The sequence below is a fragment of the Myotis daubentonii genome, chromosome 16, assembly GCF_963259705.1.
Source record: "Myotis daubentonii chromosome 16, mMyoDau2.1, whole genome shotgun sequence".
Lineage (NCBI taxonomy): Eukaryota > Metazoa > Chordata > Mammalia > Chiroptera > Vespertilionidae > Myotis > Myotis daubentonii.
In genome coordinates, this window is record NC_081855.1 from 19,995,734 (window position 1) to 20,021,520 (window position 25,787).

At 53.7% G+C, this 25,787-nt stretch overlaps 1 protein-coding gene and 1 long non-coding RNA gene across 3 annotated transcripts in view; both read right to left on the reverse strand.

The window, feature by feature from the left end:
* Positions 1–753: 753 nt before the first annotated feature.
* On the reverse strand, positions 754–24,375 carry SLC13A5 (solute carrier family 13 member 5). 2 transcript variants are annotated; one of them, XM_059669017.1, is made up of 12 exons: positions 24,154–24,374; positions 19,588–19,716; positions 19,151–19,287; positions 16,476–16,663; positions 15,196–15,364; positions 13,611–13,733; positions 11,280–11,495; positions 10,065–10,165; positions 9,144–9,262; positions 6,819–6,980; positions 4,055–4,192; positions 754–2,890 (listed from the first exon to the last, which is right to left on the reverse strand). In XM_059669017.1, exons 1-12 carry the CDS (start codon positions 24,253–24,255, stop codon positions 2,759–2,761), a joined length of 1,716 nt encoding a protein of 571 aa, XP_059525000.1. In that variant the 5' UTR covers positions 24,256–24,374; the 3' UTR covers positions 754–2,758. The 2 variants fall into 2 exon arrangements, with proteins under 2 accessions (XP_059525000.1, XP_059525001.1); XM_059669018.1 differs by lacking the exon at positions 4,055–4,192 and having other exon boundaries at positions 24,154–24,375.
* The window catches only part of LOC132218179 (uncharacterized), a 53,713-nt gene continuing 28,679 nt past the window's right edge, over positions 754–25,787 (reverse strand). The window contains exon 2 of the long non-coding RNA XR_009449094.1: positions 754–2,114. This is a non-coding gene — a long non-coding RNA (uncharacterized LOC132218179). The remainder of the gene's footprint in view (positions 2,115–25,787) is intronic.

Below are 25,787 nucleotides of genomic sequence, written 5' to 3' on the forward strand. Positions count from 1 at the left end.
TAGGAAACAGGCCAGTTCCCTAAGCCCAAGAGATGAGTCCTAATTAGCCTCATGGTATTCCAATAGCATTCCAATTACCTTTGTCTGTGATTGGCTACGGGTGGGCATATGACCTAGTTCTGGCAAATAAGACATGAAGGGAAGTCTGTAGGGGCTTCTGAGAAAGTTTTTGCTTTCCTAATAAAAGGGAAAGATGAAGCAGACACTGTCATGCCCCCACCCCACACCTCTTTCTTCCTGCCTTCAGTACAGATGTGTATGTAGCATGAGGGTCAAGCATGAGAGTAAAGAAAGGCAAAACACCCTTAGAATGGCAGAGTGGACGGCAAAGCCCAAGCCCTTGGTGGCCTGAGTGCGCGGCCGGACCAATATCAGCAGCTGTCTGCCTCCAGGCTTCTTGTTAAGTAGACATTAAAAGCCCTTATGGTTTAAGCTGCCGTTAGCTGGGTTTCTCTCTTACTTGCAGCCAAAAGCAATCCTGATTGGCACTGGCCATAACTGTTAGTGTGACTCCAACCAACTGCAAGAGAGGTTGTATGGAAGCAGCCTTTGGTCAGCCGCCCCAGCCGTGGGATCTGCTGTCCTGAAGCCCTCACTCCGCTGCGTGTCATCGCTGGAGCACATGGAGTCCAGCAGAGCCCTCCGCCCACCGCACCACATGCCCTCAGCAGCCTGGCCAGTCCTACTCCTCTTTCAATGCGACCTTGGATGACCTTTACTGACCTTGCCCATTACCACAAAACATACAGCTAACAGACCACACTGATCACTTGTTTATTTACCAATGACACGTATGGTGGCCTGCTCTGGGTCAGTCACAGAGCTGGCACTGGACCAGCAGGCAGGGTAAGTCCTCAGGAGCCCTCAGACTGGTGTGGCAGACACGTCCGCAGCAGCCGTGTAGAGAGCAGAAATGACAGGATGGATGAACTGCTTTGCTTCTTCGGGCAAAGATCAGCCCTTTCTGCCCCAACAGTGTCCTGAGCCCGTCTCTGAGGAGGTGGCAGAAAGGGGCTCCTGTGGGGTGATCTTCCCTGAATAGGAAGGCCTTGGGTGGACTTGCTCTTGGCCACTGACTTTTCTACCCAGGCCTTCTAAGGCCAAGGCCCTTAATGACCCGGGAAGGAGCAGTGGTCACGGAGGCTGAAGACCTAAGTGCTACTAACTAACTAGACGTGTGACAGGACACATGACTTGCTGGTTTCTCAGAGCCTCAGGGTTCTTGAAAGACAAACAAGGATACTAACACCTGCCTGTCTCAGAGGGCTGATGAGATAAATAGTGGGTGAGATCAAATGAGATAAGTGGTGGCTGCACCAGGGAGGCTGACACGAGAGGTGGGAGGTGAGTAAGTGTTCACTCATCCACCTGCCCCTCCCCACCCTCGAATGCCAGACAGGCAGCACCGTGCACCTTTTTGTGGGAGGCAGATGTGGTGGCCAAGAACCCGCCCACCAAGGAACCAGGCACATGCTCGGCCCTTGAGGGGGTTTCCTTGGGTTCCCGTACTTTCTCCTGCCCTGAAAAACGCCATCAGTGGGCCTCGCTTATCTGCTTTGGCCTTTCTTCCAGGCAGCACAAGGACAGAAAACGGGGCTGTTGGGCAAGGGGGTGGTGTCTCTCACGTCTCTCTCACAGGGGTTCTGAGGGTTCCCACCGTCATTCTGGGGTCTTTGCTCCAGGAATTTCATGCAGGTTCACTCATGGGCAGGGACTGTCTGCTCAGGGACCACTAAGCACGCTCATTCTCAGCGACGCTCCGTCCCCACCAGGCGTGGCCGTGAAGGCCAGTCAGCAAAGGGAAGGCCGTCCCCAGGGGAGCTCAAACTCTAGATCTAGGACAAGCTCCGAAGGGACGCTGCTCTGGGCAATTCACAGCTGTATCCCCTCTGGGCCTGCAGGTGAGGGAGGACCTAGATACCCGGCTGTGTTCCAAAGAAGCCATCGTGCCCATCCCTGGAGTGTGATCCCAGCTGTGTGGGGGGGCAGGAAGACCAACTCCCAGAAGAGCCAAGCTGACCTGCCTGGGAGAACAGGGGGTGCCAGAAGGTTCCAGCCAGATCCCAGTGAATGTTGGCCCAGACAACAAAGGGACCTCGGAGTTGAAGGAGGTGCTCTAGAGAGCTGGGAAAGGGCTCTGAACTGTCAGTTCAATGGAGCAAGGTAAGGAGGGGAGCTGGTTGGCCAGTGGTGTACCATGGGGGATGTCATCCGGAAGTTACCGGTTCAAATTCCTCATCCTTGGGTGCTGGCATTATCCTCCTGGTGGTTCCAGGAGCTCTGAGTCCCGCTCGCACTCCAGCAGCAGGAGCTGCCCAGGACCAGACGCTCTGTCCCTGGGCTGGGGTGTCCCTTCCAAGTGACGGGAGTGATCGGAGGCAGCACAAGCTCAGCAGCAGGAGGTGCAGGCTCTGGAAGGTCGTTTTTCACCTCCCACGCTGGGATCTGATCCCCATTGAGATGACCCTGAGACGAAGCAAGTGGACACCAGAACCCAGCGTGCAGGCTGCCTGTCCCAGAGTTCGTGGCATGACCCCGGAAAGATGGAAGCCATCTGGGTCTTGGGACGCTCCCTTAATTTCCAAACCGGCCCTCCGCCACCTGTCCCCAGCTGGGACCTGGGCCTGGGGTCTCTGTGGGGTGAGGGCATCATCAGGTCCCTTTGGGGTGTCAACCCCAAAGCTCTGCTGTACGGTGTGCCGGAAGCTTCGGGAGTCCTCAGGAAGGCGGGGCTGTGTGATGCTCTTTGAGGCTCTTCCTAAGTCTCCATATGGGTCACATTAGCCCAGTCAGGAAAACTGTCCAGGTCAAACATGACCCGTCCCCAGGTGTTGACCGCCAGAAACACACATAAGACTCCAATTATGTTCATCATTATTCCAGTTTTCACCTGGGGGAGATCAGGGCCAAGAGTCAGCAGGATTCAGAAGAGAGGTGAAAGGGACACTGGGAACTAGTGCTCTTGGAGAAGGGGCTGCAGGCTGGTTTGCTGGGCCCCCATCCTTGGGTCATGCTCTGTGCTCACCCTACCCCACAGACAGAGCAGTTTCATAGCCAGTAAGTGCCATCGGTGCTCAAGCATCCCTGGGAAACAGGCATGATGGCGGGTTGTCTGCCTGCTTGAACATTTGGAACACTTATGGAGGGCCTTAGGGAGGGACATGAGGCAACCCCCCAGGCCACTCAGAGAAATATTGGGGGAGACCAGGTCTGACGTTAGGGCCTGTGCTCACCCTGAACATTTGTGTCCCCGAAGCACCAGCTGGTTTCTCAAGAACCTCCCTGGCTCTTTCCGATGCCAGTTCTTTGTTTTCGCTCACTACCTACTGCTTCAAGCCCTGTGTAGATTTTTCACTGGGGATCGGAATTGAATTTTTGGTCCATGTTTCTTATTAAGAATGCTCCACAGACTCCCAAAGATACCCAGTGGTGGCTCTGAGACCACTCACACCTGACTGGACTGAGAGAGGACCCTCCCTCCTGCCTGTCCGCCTCTGAGACCGGCTCCTTCTCCTGGCAGAGGCAGTAGAGCCCAAGTAGAACCTAAGAGAGTTCCTCCTCCAGCTGCATCTGTTTCCAACGCCCCAACTTTCCCAGGCACTGCCTCTCCCTGTCCCCACTTCTATGTTTGCAGACACCTCTGTCAGTCAATCTGTCGTTAGTATCCATCCCTACCGCCCATCTCAGCCTTGTCCCACCTGCCTGTCCTTAAGGGTTCTTGCTAGTTGGTGAAGTCCATCTTGGCCATGTGGGGCCCCACCCCCACCCTCACCCCTTCCAAGTGCTCAGCGAGGGCTCCCCTGGTGGCTGCTCAGGCACCTCCAGGTGGGAGATTCTATCACCCTCCTCTCAGCTTTGGGAGACAGGACAGTATGAAATGCGAGATGATTTCAAAAAGGAAGAAAAACTGCACATAAATGCAAATAATGAGAATAGGGCTGGACTTTGGGTGGTATTCCCAAATTACATGACATCACAAGTCATTAATGAATAGGGTGTCCCTCATGACAAAAGCATCAGAGCTGATAGGAGTAAATAAAAGCAGCTGCATTACCATGTCAGAAACCTTGAGGTGTCCGTAGGCAAACACGATGGCATTAGGTGGGGTGGCCACAGGCAACATGAAGGCAAAGGACGCACTCAGGGTGCAGGGGAGCATGACGTACAGCGGGTTGAGGCCAATGGAACGTGACTGGGGGGAAACACAGCACTGCAGTGTCACATACACAGAAAACAAAAACTCCTGGGACCATCACTTTGAAAGCATGCCCCTCATGTACTGTGTGAGTTCCCACCTCCAAGCCTCGGTCCTTCTGGGGGCTCTACCCTCTGCCATGTCTCTGGTGATAACTCTGCTGGACCCCAAAGGCTGAGCTCAGAGCCATCTCCCCGGGAGGCCTTTCTGAACCTCCTCCATTCATTTAACACATAGCTCTAGGGCACCTACTATGTGCCAAAGACCATGCTGGCCACTTAGACTGCACTGAATCTGGAAGTGTGACTGCAGCCCACCTGTGCACACACCTATGTGTGCTGCCGCAGACCGCCAGAGCCTAGAGGGCAGGGACCACGTCTCACCTATAGATACATCTGTGTCTGCATGTGTTGTTGTACATTTTGAATACGGAATTTGGTATCCATCTTTTTTACTCTACAGCTTAAAATTCAGCCACATGTAGCAAACAGCACCCAGCACAGAGCAGAGACACTCATTAAATATTTGCTAAATTAATGAATGATATCATAATATAACTCATAATATTAGTTACTGCCTATCAAAATTAATAACTAGCATGCACATTTATAAACACACGAGGGCAGACACATATGCAAAGATGTCCATTGCAACATCATAACAGCAAAACACACAGGAAATGGACTCAGTGGCCATCAGCAGCAGGCTGGCTAAATAAAATATGTATACACACAATGACTCGTTCGCAGCTGTAAGGAAGAACTGACTGGTTTTATGTGCTAGCATGCAAAGATCTCCAAGACCTATCATTAGATTTTTAAAGATTTAAGGTGCAGAACAGGATCATAGAATGATATCATTTGTTTAAAAAAAAGTGTGTATGTGTGTGTAATACATCCAGAAAGATACCTAAGAAATTAATAACAGAAGTTATCTCTAAGGGGAAGCTAGAGGGTAGGGCCTATACTCTTTGGTATTATTGGACATTTGTAAGCTATGTATATGTATTACATTTTCAACTTAAAAAAGTGTTAACCCCAGCTGGATGTCTCAGTTGGGTGGAGCATCATCCCAACACACCAAAAAAAAGGTTGTGGGTTCAATTCCCAGTCAGGGCACATACCTAGGTTGCAGGTTCGATCCCCAGTTGGGGCATGTGTGGGAGGCAGCAGATCAATGTTTCTCTCTTTCTCCCTTCCTTCCTCTCTCTCTAAAATCAATAAACATATTCTCAGGTGAAGATTTTAAAAATTATGCACATTTCCAGTTTACTAACTGCCCTTCAAAGTTCTGATTTTTTAAAATTGGCTTGATAATAGTACATCGTATGAGTGTATAACTTATTTCATCCATCCCTTTTATTTATTATAAATAAGTATTTATGTGACATACATCTGGCTTTAGGAAGACTTGTTTGGATGGGCCTGGCCACCCCGTGGGTTAAGATCTTCGTTTGTCTGGGCTGGGGCCCTCAGGACTCAATGCGGCGGCTGGAGGTGACAAAGTCAAACCTTTGCTAGAGAGGGGAGGCCTCACCACCCCACACCCAGCAACAAAGAATGCTCCTGGGCATAGGTCTGGGCAGCCTGCCTAGTGGAGGGGGAGATGAGCCAACTTGCTCTTTCTAACACTTTCATCTTCACTTGAATTGAAAGGAGCAGCCACTTGGGTTTGCTTTTTATACACGTGGACACCTGGGCAGCCAAGGTGAAGTTTACCAACAACAATCCTGTGCTCAGGTTTTGTAAGTCCGTCTCCCAACTCCAGAATGGCAACCTCAGCCTCTCCCAGGCTTGTTTGCAATCTACAGAGGATTTTCACAGCCATCATCTTTCTTGACCCTCAGCACAAGTGTAGGAGGAAAGAGCATAAGCCATATGTTCTAGGATCCCAGGACCTGAACTCAGGTCTCCTGACTCCAAGCCCAGGGCTCTTCTTTTACCACCTTGAGGTCAGTATTGCCATGTCATGAGTGACAGGAGAAAATGCACGAAAAGATCACAGCTGATTTTCCTATTGGCTCTGCTTTCTTCTAAGTCCCAGCTCAACAACATGCTTGACCACAGTGCACTGATTCCTGATCCCGGGGCTCACTGCAGGGCTTTTAGGGGTTTTCAGTCATGCACTCACTTCCTTTATTTGGACTCTTCACCTTCCCAGAATTTCCTCTCCCCCAAACCATCCCCAAGCCCCACCTTCCCAGCCAGAGGTGTCCCCAAATCCCAGCCAGTGGTGTCCCTCTGATCTGCAGTCCTCCTGCACACCTGTGCTACATTCTCAAAGACCCTCTATCATTCCCTCGCGGCATTGGTCCCCTCCGCCTTGGCCCAAGTCCAGACAACCCATTTTGAAAAATAAGCAGTTACATTTATAAATACATTATGAGAACCTGGCTTATGCTTAGTGCTTTGGCCAGCATGGGGGATACAAAAAAAGAACCAGCAAAACATTGAGGGTAGGCCCACATCATCAAAGGCACACAAGTCCTATCAGGGGCTCAAAACCCTGGTAGGGCTCTGGCCCGATTTCGCAGCCTCGCTGAGAACTTAGGACATAGTCCTGGGTTGATAGCTTCTTATGAAATAATGGCTGAGCCTCCTCCTCCCCCAGCAGAGTTACTTACCATGGAGGCAAAGATGGGCAGGAACAGGGTGGTGGTGGCCACGTTGCTTGTACACTCAGTGAATACAGCAATGAGCAAGGACAAGACCAAGGAGATGGCTGCTGGGGGCAGAACGTGCAAGGGCTCCATCTGCTTCCCCATCCATTCAGACAGCCCCGAGGCCTGGAAAGCACCAGAGGGAAGTCACTGAGGGGCTAATGGCTACAGTGCCTCCAGAGCCAGGAGAGACCCTCATCTTTCTCTAGGGAGCTCAGCCTCTCCCCTCCTACATATTCTCTCTGCATACATTCCACAGGTGAGCTCATCCATGCCCACAATTTCAATCTCCATCCTCATTCTGCTGTGTCCAAAATCTGTGTTTCTAGCCCAGCTGGTCTACTCTCCAGACTTCAACATCCATACTCCTTCTAGAAATTTCCACCCAGATGTCCATGAACATGTCAGACTCAACATGCCCCAACCTGCATTCATCCTCTCTAGCCCAGAGTCTACACTCGCCCTGGCTCCCCAGTTTGGTGCATGGAGTCACCATCCACCTGCTGTCCTAGAAGACCAGGAATCATCCCGGGGATCTCTATCCCCCTCATTCCTTCCACTCAATCAAGTCACCCCAAACATCTCATGTCCATTGTCTCCCCTCAGTCTCCCACAGTCTTTAAAGTTCAGGAGAGAAATCTGAGACAGAAATTGGGATCTGGATTTGGTGCTTTGGGCTGAGAAGAGATTGTCCAGGGGAGAGAATGTAAAAATGAACAGAGAAGATACCAAGGACAGAGCCTAGAGCAGCAGTTCTCAACCTGTGGGTCGCGAACAACAAACATACATCCTGCATATCAGATATTTACATTACGATTCATAACAGTAGCAAAATTACAGTTATGAAGTAACAACAAAAGTAATTTTATGGTTGGGGGTCACCACAACATGAGAAACTGTATTAAAGGGTCGCGGCATTAGGAAGGTTGAGAACCACTGGCCTAGAGGAACATTCATATTTAAGGGAGAACAGAGGAAAAGTCAGTAAAGAAGCCTGAGCAGGAATAGTCAGAGTTAGAAGGAAGCCAGGAGAGAATGGTAGCTTGGGGACCAAAGGAGGAGGGAGTTTCAAGGAGAGAATGGTCCGTGGAGTCCAGTACTAAGCCTGAATTGGATGAAAGCTATAGAGCGTCTAATGGTCTCCCTCAACCCAGCCCTGCCTAGGTCTCTACTTCAGACATCAAAGTGATTTTTCCCAATTGGAGTTCTGACGAAGTCACTCTCTGGCCTCAACCCTTCAGTGGCTGCCCCCTGAATTCAGTGACTGCAGAATTAAGTCCACACTCCCTATCTTGAATTCAAGACCCTCATGGACTAGTATCTGCTAGCCTCAGCAGCCTCATCTTCTGATCCTCAGCTAGGTACCACACACTTATTCCTTTACCAACGTGTCACTTCTTCCCTAAATGCTCTCCCATATATGTCCCCTCTCTAGCCTGTGATGGTCCTGTGAACAAGGACCCTATTTCAATCTCCTCTGTAAGTCCCATGCCTGGACTAACAGGGGCATAATAGAAACGTTTGGTGAAAGGAATGAATGCTAGATGGATGGATGACTGGATAGAGAAGATGAATGGATTTGTTCATCCAGAAATATTGATGCGCCTGCCATGCACCAGGATCTGTTCCAGATGCTAAGGAAACAGAATAACAGGACAGACCCAGTCTATCTATCACATTCTATTCCTGGGTGGATGGACAGATGGACAGGTGCATGGATGTATGAATGGGTGGAGAATTGCTGGCTCATCTGTCTCTCTGGCTCACTTTTCCCCTATTATGGAAGGAGGAGAGGTAAGAAGGTTACATTTTTGAGGTGGTTTTTCCCAAAAGCTGTTCCTCTCCTTCTACACTGCTATACACTTAGCTAGAGAAAAATTTAAACTGGCAGCCATATCAACAAAGGGTTCAGGGAGCAGAAGAACCAAAGGTAATGGTGGAGATTTCCACAAGGACTTGATAGGAGGATTTCCCTAGAAGAAATCAGAGTAAAGATCCTATTGCCAAATCCCAAAGGAGACCTCACAGCATCCTCTGCCTCTCTTGGCTAACCTGGGGTCGCCTAAATTCACTGCTTCCACAATCACTCAAAGAGTATTTCTCTAGCCTAGGCACTAATCATGGCCCAGGGTTCCTACATGACAAGACAGAGTTCCTGTTCTTGAGAAATGTGCAGTTAGTGGAGGGGACTGACACAGAACCAGCAGGAGTGCAGGGGTGGAGCAGTTCGTTGGCCACCCTCTTGGTGAAAGAAGGAGGCCCCCAGCAGCCCACAGCTGGGGAAGTTACCTCGCATCCTTTAGCCAGAGCGAATCCGCCCCCCAGCAGCAGCACGATCCCCCAGGGAACTTTCTCCTGGGTCACCTTCCAATCCAGCAGTGCAGGCGGATAAAACGGAGTCTTCCTTTCTGCGAAGAGACAAGAAAAACACACATACACAACCCAGAGCAGCCTTATGAAGCCCAAGACATATCTGATCAGGGAATAAAAGCCTGTATGGACAATGAGTACCATCTCATATCTACAAATTAGCTAAAATTTACAATAATTACTGCACCCATCGCTGGTGAAAATATGGCAGAACTATCACACACTCCTGGCAGCATTATAAATCGGTGCAATCTTTTTGGAAAGCAATTTGACGCCCTAGAAATTTATCCTGAAGAAGAAACAACATAATTTATAATAATGAAATTTCAAAAGAGCCAGAATGTCCCATAATAGGAGAATGATTACAGCCCCCTGACTCAATACAATGCCGTTATGAGGGAAGATACGTTTGAAGACTGGGGCAAGAGCAAGAAATATCTCTGGAGTAACCGATCAAAAACATGAAAACAGAAACAACAAAGCAACAGGATTCAAATGGTGTGTTTTGATTATAGCCATATAATATACGTGCTTATTAGTAAAGACTGGGAGGAAGCGAGAAACCAAAATAATACTGATGGTGGTGTGGGAAATGCAAAACATTTTTCTGTTCCTGATGTAATATTAATACGATTTCAAATGTTTAAAAAGCAAAAGAGATGTTGCACTAACAATACCTAGGGAGGGCTGAAAATGCCCTCTGCCCAGACTGTGCAATCTTGCCAGTCCTCTTTGATGGAGTGGGCTCCCCCCCCCCCCCAAGCCCAGGGACTCCCCTGGGGAGATTCTGCTACCAGGCCCCCAACCCTGGTGAATGCAAGGCCAAGACGGGAGCATTACCTTCCTCAGTCTGGCTGCAGAAGTTGAACTTGGGCTTCTGCGAAGGCACAATGAATAGTAATATGGCCACGAAGATGGCCACGGTGGCGTCGGTGACATACCTAGGTGGGGAGAGGGCATGGATGAGCCAACTCAGCTGCAGGAAGCCATGCCACAAACCTGTGCCCCGTCTACATGCTCCTGCATGAAGAGGCAGGCTCAGCTGGGCATGAAAGCTGGAACCCCAAAGGCCAAGGTCAGGAGTAGTGCGGTAGACTGAATCCTGGCTAGAAATCAACCCCCACCCCCCCACCCCGCATCCTTGGCCTGGCTCTGTCACCAGTATTGGGCGACTCTGGGCAGCTTACTTCCCTCTCACATCCTGTGTTGTTCCATGGGTTAATGTCTGACCTCTTCTAGGCCACATTCTCTAGAAATCTGTATTTACCAGGTGATCACCAGCAGACCTTCCAAAAGGAAGCAGTAGCCCTGGCCCCTGTTGCACAGTAGTGAGAGCATTGGTCCACCCAGCAAAGGGTCACAGGTTCAATTCCCGGTCAAGGGCATGTACCTGGGTTGCAGGTTCCATCCCCACTAGGTTGGAGCGCATGCAGAGCCCACCAATTGATGTGTCTCTCTCACGTTGAAATTTCTCTCTCTCCTCTCACTCTCTCTCCCTTTCTCTCTCCCCCCTCCTTCCCTTCCACTCTCTCTAAAAATTAATGGGAAAAATATCCTCGGTTGAGGATTAACCAAATAAAAATAAACAATGGAATCAACAGTAACAGGCAGCTGTCTCCCAACCCACTTCCAGGAATATGCACGTTTCTCAGCCTTTCTTCCATGTAACAGCTTAGCCTGGAGAGAAACTACATATACCCCCATTTTTGCCAAGTCTCTACCTAAAGAAGCATCTGGACCCCAGGATCTGTGTCTTTAGATACTTGCCCAGATCTAAAGAAAGATGGTGGGGGCTAGGGGCAGGGATGGGGAGATGATGGAGGAGAGATTTGGAACCCAGAGCTCTGGGAGCCTCACTCCAGCCCAACAAGTCTCTCTTGACCACCACCCTGGCCAAGGATTTTCTGCTCAACCTGTTGGGGAAGGAGTCTTCACAGGGACGTATCTGTGGGCTTGTCCTGAAGATTCGTGAGGAACGACTGAGTCGGGAAACCAACAGAACTCAACTACAGAACAAAGGAGGACACGGCAGGCGCTGCAGAACCAGGGACTTACTTTGTCTCGCCCTCCATCCAGGCGACCGACATCCAGCCAGGCATGAAGCCTGGGTCCCGGGAGAACCACAGCGTGACCAGCAGGAGGAAACAGAGCAGGACGTTGCCCTCAGCGAAGGAGAAGGGTCCCAGCTTCCTGTACTCCTCTTGCAACACCTCGTAGGCAGCTTTCTCGCTACTCTTTTTCTCCAGACCGCAGCCCCAAGCCTTTTTAAAACTAGAAGATACAGAGAAAGAGAAGCATGGAACAGACCATCAAATCTCAGAGGGAAGGCATGGGAGGGCGGGGGTGGGATGGGGTAAGAGATGAACCATAGGACTTGTAACTGTGCATATGAGCATGACCAATGGATACAGACAACAGCGGGGTGGGGGCATGTGCTGGGGGGCGGAAACGGTCAGGGGGAGGTCAATGGGGGAAAGAGGAGACCTATGTAAAACTTTCAACAATAAAGAATTACACAAAAGAAACTAGAGGAGACACAGAAAGAAAACAGCGGTGCAGGTTGGTTGGCTCAGGGGCTGGTCAAATGGAAGCCTGAATGTGGGGCAGCAGAGCGTGGTGGGAAGGCCTATGGTGCTGCCCATCGTCTGGGGTGGAGGGTGCTTGGGTGCACCCCTTCCCCACTCCATGTCTCTCACCTGCCCACCATGCCTCCCAGGACCTGTTATGTGTGCTAGCACATGCCCAGACTGGAAGATGCTCCCATGAATCGTAATGTAAACATCTGATATGCAGGATGGTCTTAGGCGACCCCTGTGAAAGGGTCGTTAGACTGCCAAAGGGGTCGCGACCAACAGGTTGAGAACCGCTTCTCTAGTGCCAAACTGCCTGTGTTCAAAGCTCCGTCCCATGGCTTCCAAGCTACACAGCCCTGAGCAGCCCTTTTCCCTCTCCGTGCCTCAGTTGCCTTACCTGTAAATTGGGAATAATAGGAGCACCTACCTCACAGGTTGATGTGAAGGTTAATTAATATATGTAGAGTCATTAAAGTTGTGTCTGTGACTTCGTAAACACTCAACAGATGTTGGTCATTATCATTCCTATGGCCCCATCAGAGGCAGGACACCACCTGCAGCCTGCGACAGGTTAGGGGCAGGTCTCCCGGGGCCCGCTGGTCCTGAAGCAGGTGTGCAAAGCAGGGCAAAGAGCTTCCCTCCAGGCCAGGCTGGGCCCCAAGTGCCCATGGGAGCAGCTTCCCTCTCACGTGAGGCCTGCACACGGTGGCATATGAAGATGCATGCCCACTGCTATTATGATGTCATTGCTATGACTACTTATGATTATATAGAGATTTCTTTTGACTGCAGTTTCCAAATCAGGTCCTCCTTCAGAAGAAAACTTACAAAAATCCCATTTTCCCCCGCTAACTCCCTGGGTTTTGGGACACTTTTGCCTCTCGGCTCTGAGATCTCCCTGTGGCCAGATAGCCCCTTGTCTTTGGCTCTAGCTGCCTGCGACTTAAGGCACAGAGCACACGCTCACAGCTAAGCACTTTCTACACTACTGTGAGAGGGTCCCCTTAGCTCCACAGATAGATATGTGCCTTTTAAAATCACAAGAGTGTTTTTGAGCTATTTGTCAGCCACACACCATGGTTTCTGTCCAAAGCCTGGCTGCTGTCAAGGTTGACTCCTGGTGAACTTGGGTTGGGTGTACTGGGAAGAGGAAGGTAAACTTCCCAGAACGCGCACGCTGCTGGGAACGTGGCAGGTGTTCAGTAAGAGTCTGGATATCGGCAGGTGGTGTGCTGTGACCCGACCCAATGGACACACAGCCAAGTGGGAGTTGGTCCAGAGTATCGATTTGCTCACGGGGACAAGATTCCCTGTAATTGCTTTGACTCACGTTGATGGCACACTTTCTCCCTGGCCGGGAGCCGGGCTGGGGGCAGGGGACAGAGAGGACTTACCACAGGCCCCAAAGGAGCTCAGGTCAAGGGTCAGGGGACAGGGGCAGTGCTGGAACATGGCAACAGGTACCAAGGGTCAAGGCCATGGGGTGCCCAGGGAAGTCCAGAGGAGCAGGCATGGGGTGGGGAAATGGGGTGGGGAAAGTCAGGAAACATGTCCCTAAGGAAGCAGCATTTGAACTGGCCTTGAAGCCTGAGGAGATTGAAAGGTGAGAAGATAGGGAATGGCATTCCAGAAAGAGGGAACAGCATGTGCAAAGGCAGGGTGAGCAGCCCGAGGTGGCCAAAATGAGAGGGCAGACTAGCAGATGATGGGGCTGTTGAAATGGGGCCAGACAGGAAGAACTCTGTGGGTTCGCCTATTGGTGGTTCTGCAAGGGCGTGGCAGGTTAGACTATCCCGGAAGCAGTTCAACTTACTTGAATCCCATAAAAATACACTGGAGCCAAAACCAGGCGAGCAGCAGCATGATCAGCATGTTGGGGAAGGCAAATCCAAACCAGGAGGCGAAGTTCACGGTGTCTTTGCTCTCAGGAAACAGCCTGGAGAGAGAAACACGGGTCCATGCCTCTACCAGATGCTGAGCCTCAGAGCAAGCAGGTCAGGCCGGGTGGGTACCAGCTGACCAGTAGCTGGACCCTGCGAGGTGGTCTGGAGCAGAGTCCCATCCTCCTAAGGTCCAGCCATCCATGCCCACCACCCGGCATTACCCTAATCAGTTGGGGCCCCAGAATAGTCATGCCCAATACAAGCCGGAGGGGTGACCAACTGACCATCATGGGGGTCCAGACCCTGTTAAGAAGCTCTTCCCTCCAGAGAAAGACAGCTTTGTACACACGTAATTTGGTCAATAGCATCAGGAGGTCCACCGATGCCCCAGAACCCTCACCCTGTGGGCTCCTACAAGGGAAGGCCTCCTTAGGAAAACAAATTTCCCAGCCTCCCAGGGTGGGACCAGAGAGGGTTCTGGGGACTGGAGGAGGGTCTCTTCCACGCCAGGCTCCACTCCCCACCCCCAGACTTGCTCACTTTAGCCCAAGGGTGTGAAAGTAGACACAGAGCTTTCTGCACTCAGCGGGAACTCCAGGGAGAGCCCGAGGCTATCATTACAGAAAACATCACAGGATCAGAATAGTCTGCTTGTCCACCTCAAGAGTCTGCTTGGCCAGGCTCCAGGCCTGCCCTCCCACCTCCTAGCTGCCCTCCCACCCCACCTGTCTTGTCTGCACAGGACAGGCATGTCATACTTCTCTCCTTCCCTGCGCTCACTGCGTCTGCACTTTCCTTCATGCATTTACATGTCCTGCCTAGAACTCTCCAGGCATCTGCTACCCTCAGCAGACCATGGGTATCCCACAGACAGAGCCAAGGACTCCCCCTCTTCTGTGATTCCAGCCCCACCCAGCACAAGGCCAGCACACAACTGGGTCCTCAAGGCCTGTGTCCCTTTGTGGCCAAGGAAAGTTCCAGACCACCACTGTGGTCCACCTGGAGCCTCACAAGGGCACACGTCATCTCAAGGACAGTGAGAGGGACTGTAGTGAACGAGCTGGTGAGGCAATGAGTGGCCCAACCCCTAGCCCTTCATTGCATCTCCAGATTCCCAATATCATAGGGCCATTACCATTCACGACCAAGGTGGGTGAGCCAGTTTTGAGGAGAGCATCTATAAGGGTGTCTATTTTCTGCAAGTTTTAAACAAGGACCCAGCATCTAAAACAATGTTGTCACTTCCCATGACTTTAGCTCAGAGTTCAATCACAGGACCTGTCTGAGTGAAAATCCTGCCCCCAGGACAGAAAGCAGCCAGGCCTGGGGACTCTCATCAGCTCCCACCCTGAGGAGACCTGAGCAGGTGCAGCAGAGGCTGATGGGGGCACAGCCTCCCGCCCCTGCCAGGCCCCAGCTCCAGGGCCCTGCTCAGGAGATGGGAGACGAGGCTGAGTCCATCCAACAACCCAGGGCCCAAGTCATTGTCCCCAGAAGGCATGGCCAGTGACTCACTCGTGCATCTGGCCCAAGAGCACCACGTTGGGTCCTGTCCCGGTCAGGGTGGCAGTGCCTCCGATGCTGGCCGCGTAGCACACGCACAGTGTCATGGCCTTGCACATGCTCTTCCTGTCACAATTCTCCTGTGGCCCCATAGCAGGGCCTTCAAAAACCACTTGGCTCCCTGTAGTGACACACCTCCGTGAGCAGAGCCAGTCCAGGGGCCCGCGGCTCAGCTCCAGCTCCCAGCTCTGCTGCTGACCTGAGGTGGGACGTGCTGGCTCTGCAGGCTCCCTCCTCGGGTCCTCTCAGCCCACAGCCCAACTGCGTAGTCTGGCCCTGTCTGCCTTCCCTGTCACTTCCCACAGCTTCCCCGGGCTCCTCCATGCCCAGGGCAAATGCAGCTGCCTCAGACACACGCCTTTCTTCTCTGCTTCCTAGCTGCTCCAGCTGGTCTGTCCATCCAGGGGGTGTGTCCAAATCTATCTTAGATGTCCCTGCCTCCTAGCAATCCTCCCCTGTCTGAGCTCCTTTGGTGTCTGGCTTATGGCATCCCCCAAGCCAGAGGAACTGTGTGAGGGGCCTCATTACCCCACCCCACCCGGCTCCTCGAGTCTGAAATATGGGTGTGTCCACTTCATCTCAGCAGCCCCAGGACCTGCCCCAGGATCTGGTGATCGGGCCATCAGCATGGGCCCTAGTTCCCCGGTGCTGGGCCCTGGGGACGGGGTGCAAACAAGGCGGATAATAAAACAGGCGCCCTCTGAGTTTCCTGAGCTGGGACAGCACGGGACAACCACCCCGGTGCCTGTGGGAGCAGTGAGCAGACGAGAGGTGTGACCTGTGCAGGGGAGGCCTCCCTGAGGATGAGTAGGAAGACCAACAGGTGAGGGCCCCCCAGTGAGTGCTCAAAAGATGCTCAAATGCATAATCAAATGAACACCTATTGATTTAAAACTTGCTATAAGCAATACAGTGAGGCCTTGACTTACGAGTGTCCCGACTAACAAGTTTTTTGAGATACCAGCTGTCTCTCTTTTTTTGCATTGAGTTGATAGAGTAATTTGAGTTAACGAGCTCCTTAACGAGCTCGGTCTCCGAACGAATTAAACTCGTAATTCAAGGCCCCACTGTACTAACGAAATTAACTTTCCTGCAATAATTACATTTCCAAAGGTTACAAAAAAACCCCAGCAGTTTCTAAGTATGTCTCTTTATGCCTGTTTAAATGTGGGCTCCAGGAGTCAGGGAGGTGGCCAAAGCTGTGGACCCAGCACACCCTGGCAGCGGCTCACCTGGCACCTCACCGGTCTTGCCCTTGTCCACCAGCTCCAGGGCGCCCAGGCCGGCCTCGCTGGCTGTGCTCGTGGCCTGCATCTGCTGCAGCACGGCCTCCACTATGGGCACCATCATGGCTGTGGTGGCTGTGTTGCTGATCCACATGGAGAGGAAGGCAGTGGCGCCCATGAAGCCCAGCATCAGCCTGCAGAGGAGGAGCAGGAAGGGAAGCAGAGAATCCCCACCCTCACTGCCCCAAGGCCTCAGGGAGCAACATGGGTTAGGTCCCCTGCAGGGATGCCAGGGCTCAAGGCCAAGGTGCTGATGCCAGTTCAAGACTGGGTAGTCCAGGAGAGGATTATACTTTTAGTCCCTCCCTCCTTCCCATCCTTTCTCCCTCCCTTCCTTCCTTCCTTCTGTTCTCCCTCCTACCTCTCTCCCACAGACATTACTGATGTCTACCCCGCTGCCTATGGCACGGGAGAGTTGAGGGGACACCAAGACGCCTTTCTCAGACCCAGTCATGGTTCTGAGGAGCTCCTGTCCAGCAGGGGCAGCACAGGCATCCAGAGGGTGTCAACCCGGGGTGGAGGTTGGCCCTAGTGTGTCTTAAGGGTGTGATGGAGCAGCCCTATGAGCAAGCAGCCCCAACACCCCACTTCTGTCTAGAAGATTCCCACCCACCCCAGACCCTGCTTCTCCTCTCATAACAGAGTTAGCCTTGAGGGGTAGGGTGAGCCTGGGAAAGTGGGGCCTCTCTCATGGCTGACCGCCCCACCGACTCTCTCTGCACACACACCTGTACTCCCTCTACTCTGCAATGGACCAGGTCAAACAGCATTCAGAAAACATGTTCCCTTCCTTTATAACACCTGCCCTTCCACCGCTGTCTCACCTCTGCCATCTGCCTCGAGCACCCCTCGTGGTTCTTCTAATCAAAGCCCCTCCTCTGTAGCCTTCCTCCCAGTGCCCACCAGGCAGGGGTGGACACACCCTCCTCCAGCCCCACCAACACTCATCAACGGCTGGATTTGGAGGACCCATGCCCATGACTGCTCTCCCCTTGGTGGTGAGCAGGGAGGAGAAAAGCTGGTTCCTCTCCATGGCTTCCACACACCCAGCACAAGACCAGGAACAGAAGGAACTCAGGGAGGGCTGGATGGATGGAACAAAACCACCCTCAGTCTCCATTCCCCTCTGCAGCCAGGCCTCTCCCCGGGGCCACTAATGCGCCTGGAGAAGGGATCTGGGAGCTGCACTGCACCAAGGCGAGGTCCACGCCGGTGTCCATGCAGGCTGACTTCACAGACCCACAGAACACAGGCTTGGGTCTGGGCTGGAAGGAGGAGCAGAGTGTTCATGAATGAGGCTTTGACCTGATGCTTCAAGGCAGCATGTAGGCCTCAACATCAAGGTCTCCCCGGGGCAGGCAAGCGCCATGGAGCTGGAAACCACGCTCAGAGGAGAAGCCCGGAGACAGGAAGGAGCAGAGAAGCCTGCGTGAACTTCCTGGGTTTGGAACCAGGGTCCTTCAGCTCTCTCAGAATGAGGACCACCTGCTGGTGGAGGGAGGCTGGCCGCTCAAAGGATCCTGAGAGCAAGAATTCTGAGGCCACCGAGGTCTCACACTTCTAGAACATGCAATGGCCTTTGATTTGACCCTGTAGACCAATCACTAGGGGGGGGGGGGGGATCGATACCACATAGGATAACAGACACCAGAGAGTCCCAAAGCTTTCTGCTCAGCGGAGCCTGAGGTGCCAAGGGAGCCAGGCATCAACTCCTGGGGGTGCACCAGGCTCTGTGTGCGCGGGGCCGGCACAGTCCCTGACACAGGGACATCCCAGGAGGGATTTGCTGTGCAGTAACCAACCGCTGCCTTCCCAGGGCTGGGCTGGGCACGCCGTCTTTTAGGGAGCACATTGCCTCAAAAGAAGGTACATCCTGGGGTCTCTACTGGAGATTAACTCAGGGGCCAAGGCCTCATTTCACAGCATTTAACCCCTCTCTGTCTCAAATGCCGCATCTATAGAATCTGGTGGAGGAATAATACCCAGCTCTCAGAGTTGTGGTGAGGGTTAACTGAGGAGATAAATGAGCTCCCAGAGTCGTGCCTGGGCGCTGCAGGTGCTCAGTACCAGGGGAATCTGATGATGTCAACTCCATGGGTTGGTTGGGAGCTGCCTGTGGTTGGAGGGGAGATCTTAGAGAGAGGGGAGAAGCTGAGGTTCTAAGTGACATGGGGAAGATGAGGTAAGAAGCTGCTAGCTTTGGAAGGATGACCTTTCTGCTCCTCCTGAGAGGGGTGGTTGAGCCACCTCTGGCCTGCTTTCCCCACAAATGCCCTATCAGGCATGGCTGGATCCAGCCTCCACCCACCTCGTTCCCTGTGGAACCCTGCAGCCCCTCCCCCAGGAAGTCCTCTTTACATGCAGGGGCCCTTGCTGACCAGTCTCCTCTGGATTCAGAGAACCCTTATCTACTGCCACTCACCACAGGCCCCACCATTGCCCATGCATCTGGTGTCCTCAGCTAAGATTGTCACCTACCCCACCCAGGGGTCCACCTACCTGCCAAGCTCAGGTAAGCCCATGGGTAGCCCTTGCCAGTGGGTGACTGGGCTGTGCCACAGCTCCTCCCCAGCCCTGGGGCCCGCGGGGAGGCCCGTGGCAAGAAGAGAAGGCGTAATTACTGTGCAGGCTTGGTCCCCACCCAGAGGAGTGTGCGCAGGGCGATTCTCTTGTGCAGGTTCCAGCGCTCCACGGCCACGGCCACCATGAGGCCTCCCAGGAACAGCATGTTAGTGTCCTTCATGTACTGGACACACACCTGGAAGGTGGTGGCATGGGGGCCCCGTCAGGGCTGCCTCCTGGCCACACGTTGTTTGGGGTCTCTCCTGGAGATTAACTCAGGGGCCCACCCAAGTCCCCAGAGACAGGCGAGGAGAGCAGATGCTGACGTGAGGGTCAGCTTGGAGTGGGATGCGGGGTCCAGTGGCATGTCTCCATGCCCAAGAGAATCCACAGGGAGCTGATCTGGTGCCCCCGGGGCCTAGGCTGCTCAGAGATGGGCTCTGAGAGGAGTCCATGGGAGAAGCAGGAAGCCACCAGGATCCCCTAGGTCGCTCACCTGCTTGGAGTCCAGAACCTTGAGGAGTGGGAAAAGCAAGGCAGGCAAGAGGGCGGTGACAGCCAGAGGGATGACTTCTGTGCACCAGTAAGTGGCCATGACGATGATGACGTAGGCACACCTGGCAAACTGAAGAGACAGCCCTGAGGCCTGGGCACGCAGCCGCCGCCCTCCGTCTCCCCACCTGTTAAAACGTGGGTAATAATGCCCACCTCCCTAGGTGGTTTCATGTTCCATCAGCACTTTTATCAGAATCATTATTAACCACCCAGACTCTGCCCTCTCCCTCATTCCAACCCAGCTTACTACACCAACTCCAAGACCTATAGCTTGTAGCCCTTTATTCTCTGGCCCAGTGGTCGGCAAACTCATTAGTCAACAGAGCCAAATACCAACAGTACAACGATTGAAATTTCTTTTGAAAGCCAAATTTGTTAAACTTAAACTATATAGGTAGGTACATTGTTATTAACTTAATTAGGGTACTCCTAAGGCTTAGGAAGAGCCACACTCAAGGCGCCAAAGAGCCGCATGTGGCTCGTGAGGCGCAGTTTGCCAACCATGGCTCTGGCCTCTTCCTCCTCCTGCCCTCACCCCAGGGCCTCTGCCTTTGTTCAGGACACACTTCCTCCAGTGGATGGTGGAGTTGATCTTTGATTTGACCTTCCTATTGTATCACTGGGCACAGAGGCTCCCTCTTTCTCTTTTGCAAATCTGATCATATCACCCCCTATTTAAAAGCCTCCTGTTGCCTCCAGGATAAACCCCCAATGCCTTAGTGTAACTTAGGAGACCCTCTATGATGGAGCAGGCCCTGCACACCCCCCACCCCATCTCCTTGCCCACTCACACCCCGAGTTCCAGCTACCCCAGGCACTGCGGCAACTGAGCCTCCGCTTACACACACCCCAGCCTGGTTGCAGTCTGTGTTTCTCCTTAGGCGCCTTCCCCGTCTCCCCCACAGCCTGGGTCTGTGCCCTGCCTCTGTGTCTGCTCCCGCAGCCCGAGCAATTGGCACATGCGGTTGCCATTGTTGTTTCCTTAACTGTCTCACCATCATCATCACCACCACCACCACCACCAGAGAACAGGAAGCACCTGAGACCAGAACCAGGGTTTGTGGATTCACTCTGTCCTCAGCTCCCACACAGGCCTGACACTGAGGAGATGCCCAGCAAATGTCCATTCAAGGAATGGACTAGCATAGTTAGAGCTATGACAATGCTGCTGGAGAGACGCACCTGTTCACTCTCACTGCTTAGCATCATCACCCCAGAGAGCACGTGTTACGTGCACAGGATGTTGGGTGAAGACAGAAATTCTTTGTCAGGATTGTGTTAGCTGTCATAAAAAATATTTCTTCCTTCAGCACCCCACGAGAACCTCAGGACCCCTCGCCCTGCCTGGTGCGGGGTTTCTTGGCCTTTCCACTGTGGACATTTAGGGCTGGAAGACTCTTTGCCAAGGGGTGGGGTGCCCTGTGCACTGTAAGATGTTCAGCAGCGTCCCTGGCCCCCACACCACTAGCTGGTGTAACTCTCTCTCCAGCTGTGACAACACAAACGTCTCAGGCTTTGCTGATGCCCCTGCTTGGGAGGCTGCAGGCACCAATGCCGACTGCTCCACGGGCTCCAGGCAGGACGGAGGTGTGGGGAGGAGCCCAGGCTCCACACCAGGCAGACCGGCCAGTGCCCACTGTCTGCCACTGGCTGGCTTTCAGCAGTCACTCAACAGGCTGCTAAGCAGGATCCACTTAGGTGCCTGATTGATCACTGAGAAAATACTCGTCTCACTCCCAACCCGGCCCCCTCCCTGCTTGTTTCGGGACCTTGCCTGTAACCTGAGGAGGTAGGAGTACCCTTTTCAACAGAAGGTGCTGGGTGAATTTTCATTATCTACACTTGGACACAACCGGTGGCACCTGTAACCTATTGTCACAGCAGTTCCTGGAGGCGCCAAATATCACCAACGGAAAAGACACGCTTAACTGGCCCCTCGCCTCCATCCACTACCGAGGCCGCAGAGATGCCCCATCACGGAGGCGGACTTGACCCTCCTGGTCTAGAATGCTCCCATGGGAGGGGCTGCGCTGGACAGGCTACGTTAGACTGGTCTGAGGAGGGGCGGCCACCACTCAGAGTGAGATGGACTCTGCCCGAGAGAGGAGCCTGCGGGGGGGGGGGGGGGGGGTGGTAAACAAGCTCAGAGCGCTTCCTGCCGCGGGAATGTGGCTGGCAAGGCACTAGGAGCCCAGACAAAGGGGAGTGGGGCTTAAAAGTCAGCAGCCAGCACAGTGCCTAGCACATCGAAGGGATCAACAAATACAAGTTAAATGTACAACTGAAGGAACCCATGTGTAATTATTAACAGACTGCCCATGACATGTTGCCTAATGAAAAATGAATGTAGGTAAGAGAACTTGCTGTGTGTTTGTATGTGTGGGGGTGTGTGTGTGTAGAAAGTGAGTGAGAGAGCGAAGGAGAAAAGAGATGGATTAATTTCTGGAAAGATGGCCATCAGAATATTAATAAGTTACGGGATTTAAAGGTATTTTCATTTTTTACATTATACTTTACAGACTTGAAAAATATTATTTTACAATTTTAATAAAATCAATGATATGTTTACAATCATTGCTATTTTTAAAAAAGCGGGGCAAGAAAGGGCAGAAAAAGTGGGGCCAAGATGAAGCCAGACAGGAATCCGGTTGGGGGAGAGGAAGAAAAGAGGGGAGCCTGTGGGGGAGGCCGGGGCACGTGCCTTCTGATTCGCTGCCCCCCTCAGACAGTGTCCCACAGGCTGCCAAGTCCTCGCTGGCTGCCCAGCCCCGCTGGCCCATGCCAGTGCCTCTGGGTTTCCTTGCACAATGGTGTGGCCGTGGGGGCAGGGGCAGGGAGCTCTTTGGTGGTGACTAAAACAGAGGCACAAAGGGAGACACCAGGACAGGTCCAGGCCCTGGTCACCTGTCCCAGCGGGAGGGAACGCCAAAGGAGAAGGGGGCCTTTGGAAGGACTTTCCCAGGTGTCCCCTGTTCCGTCACTGATCCTCACTCCCAAGGCAGGTTAATGACACTCATAGACACTCTGAGTTGAGGGTCCCAGCTCAGGGTGTGTGTGTGTGGGGGGGGGGGGTAGGGGTCTCAGTCACACTGTCCCAGAGCAGGAAGGTCAGCCAAGTTGTATAATCATTCCAGGGAACATCACTCGCGCCAACAGAACTAAAATCACAGCTCTCCTCCCCAGCTCCCTCCCACGGATAGTAACAGCCCCAAATCTCTTTCTACAGGGGAAATATGGCAGCTCACAGTTGGTATGACAACAGAAGAGCCACCCCAGTTTGTTGGGCCATCCCTGGCTCATCCAGGGCTGTGCTCAGCCCACTGGAGGGCTCCTCTCGGCCTCCCCACCCCCATCCTAGGAACCACCATAGACCCTTTGGGCACCCAAAGCCATACCTGTCAGAACCTAATCACCCTGCCATTGCACAGACAAGAATACCAAGGCCCAGAAAACTCAGAGGCTTCACTAAAATCACAAGGAAGACTGAATGAAGTCGGCTTCTCTTGCAGATTAGGCTTCCTGATACCCCAGTCCTCCGGGACTGCCCCAGCGTATCCCCGAAAGAACCCCTCTGTTTCCCAAGCCTGCCTGGAGGGACAGGGGACCCTGGAGTTTCCTGTCTGGGCTGAGGGTGAAAGGGCTGGAAGAGGGAGTGAAGAAGGAGCAGCCAGCCGCCACAAAAGCCTTCAAAGGCCTGGGGTCTCTGCCAAACAGGCTCCACACAGCCCAGCGCAGCCGGGGCCAGGGCTCCCAGGACCGCCCTCACCCTGTGGCCCAGGCCATTCATTCTCTGCCTCCCTCCCAGGAGCGCTAGGCGGCCAGGGCATGGGACAACCCTTCCCTGCCACCCCGAGTCCTGCCACCCAAGGCGTGAGCTCTGGGAAGCTGGCCGCCTCCTGCCACAGCCACAGCCATGGCCACAGCAGGCAGCGCCCAAAGCAGACCCACCCCGACCTGTCTCTCAGCCCCAGGAGGAATTGACTCAGCCATGGCGTCCAGGGGATCCAAGCTGGAAAGAAAAGTGGGCTATAGATAGGGAAACTGAGGCTCCAAATAGGGCCAGAGAGTGACAAGGACAGCACTCGGGATCCACTTAGGTGCCTGACTGGTCTTGGAAGCCACTTACAGCTGGGAAGTCCCCATTCACTAAGGAGGAAGAAGGAGGGCAAGAAGGCCAGGGCTCCATAGGCACTGGGAGGAGGGGAGGGGAGGGGAGGGGCGGGAATCTCTGGGGAGATTCAGGCCAGGCTGAGCCTGTGGATGTCCTGTGTGGAGAGATGGTTCCGTGCTTGTTGGGACGGTTCTTGTGTCCTAGGATCTGTAAACCCCAAGGCTGGGGTGCCCCTTGAAATTCTCTACAGGACACCTCCTATCTGGCGCCCTGAACGCCCAGGGGAGCAGTGCCCGCCTGGGAATCCCTGCGCTCCAACTTGGTGCCCCCGCGTTCGGAGCCCGTCACTGGGACCGGTAGCCTGCAGTCCCCGGGGCTGCAGGAGATGCAACTGACCTTGGTGGGCACCAGAATGATGAGTGGCAGCAGCAGTATCGGGGTGACGAACAAGATCAGGAAGGACTTGAACTTGGAGACATAGCTCAGTGCCGAAGCCATCGTGCTGGGGGGAGAAGCGGGAGAGGCAGGTTAGGCGGCCAGAGGCTCCGCGGGCTTAAGAAGGGGCCACAGTCTCCGGGGCTGGTGGAGCGCCGGCAACTCCGCCCCCCACGGTGAGGCCTCTGCCAGGCTCCGGGGCGGGGCCATCTCGCGGGGTCGGTGGGGCCCGCCTGCCCCCACCTCCGCCACCCCGCGGCTGCTGGAGGCGCCGGCGGACTCCCGCGCGTCGGGCCCGCCCCCCAGGACGCTCCAAGCCTCTCCTGCGCTGCTCTGGATGCACAGAGGCGCGCCCCAGGGCTGCCAAGCGCGAAGTGATCGGTCCTTTATTCCGATGGCTTTGGCGTGTGGCCCCTCTTCTGCGTCCGCAGGGTCCCAGGTGAAAGTCTCCACGTGCCTTGGGGTCTCTGAGATCTGTCTTCCCAGTCCGGGCCCCTTTCTTCCTCATTACTTCCGCCCCTCGCACCCACATTTCGAGGGGTCTCTAGCAGAGGCGATGGCCCTGCCCCGCGCAGGCCGCCCCAGGCAGTCCGCCCCGCGGGCCTCTCCTTCCCGCATCTCACTCCTGGCTTCCCGAGGCGTCCGTGCTGCTTTGGGCAACAGACCCCGCACCCCCCCCCCCCCCGCCCCTCCTCTCCCAGCAGCGCGTCCCGCTCTCTTGGGCGCAGAGGAGGCGAGGCTTCTGTCCTCTGCAGTCTGAGCGCCTTCAGCCCTCCAGGGACACCCGCGCAACCCGTGGACCTGCGCATTGACTTTGATGGGCATCAGAATGATGGGTGCTCCCCTGGGGGCTGGGGGGGAGGGGACGGACTGGGCCCGAAGAGCCACCGCTGCCCTCCTGATCAAGCTGCCACTGCCATTTTACATAGGGAAACGGGTGCAGCAAGGAAGGGACTTAACCAAGGCCGCCCTGAAAGGGCCATTCATTCATTTGGCCGCCTGCCAAGTCCTGAGCACCGATTCTGTGCTCGGCCAGTTTGGGTGCTGGAGATACAAGGATGCAAGCACTGCCACCTCCATCCCTTTCTTCTTTCCTTCCTTCTCCTCTGCCTGCCTGTCTTCTCATTCTGCAGCTTTCTTTGGGGAGTCTTGCCCCTGCTTGAGGCTTAACCACAGCGTGCTCCTTAGTAATTACCACCCTCTGTCTTCAACCCAGCCATGATATGGGAGTCTGACATCTCCATATTTCCAACCTTTTGAGCCTGGGTCTCAGGAGCCCTAAAACTCAGCATATCCTACCTACGCCAAGTGCATGACTCTCTTCCTGTACCTCCCCCTAAGAACACATCTTCCCCCAGACCCTTCCTGCCTCTGCCTGCTGATGCCCTCCCCATTGTAATTCTCTCGTCTAACTGGATTTCCCTCCCCACCCCGGTCCCAGGGCACTTAGCACTATTGGTGCCTATATACTGACTGGTGTGATCTTTATTTAATGTCTGTTTTATTCAACACCATATGTCCACCAGCACGTTTCACGGCGCCTGGTTCAGTGTGTGCACGCCTAACATTTCCTCTGGGTTGTGTGAATGAAGGCA

Excerpts from the sequence above, each read along its gene's own strand:
- SLC13A5 (XM_059669017.1), bottom strand. The coding sequence starts at position 24,255 with ATGGCTTCGGCACTGAGCTATGTCTCCAAGTTCAAGTCCTTCCTGATC. Across the intron at positions 15,365-16,475 it reads CAAGACCGGTGAGGTGCCAG|GGAGCCAAGTGGTTTTTGAA; the intron begins GTGAGCCGCTGC and ends GTGTCACTACAG. Across the intron at positions 13,734-15,195 it reads CTCTTGGGCCAGATGCACGA|GCTGTTTCCTGAGAGCAAAG; the intron begins GTGAGTCACTGG and ends TTCTCTCTCCAG.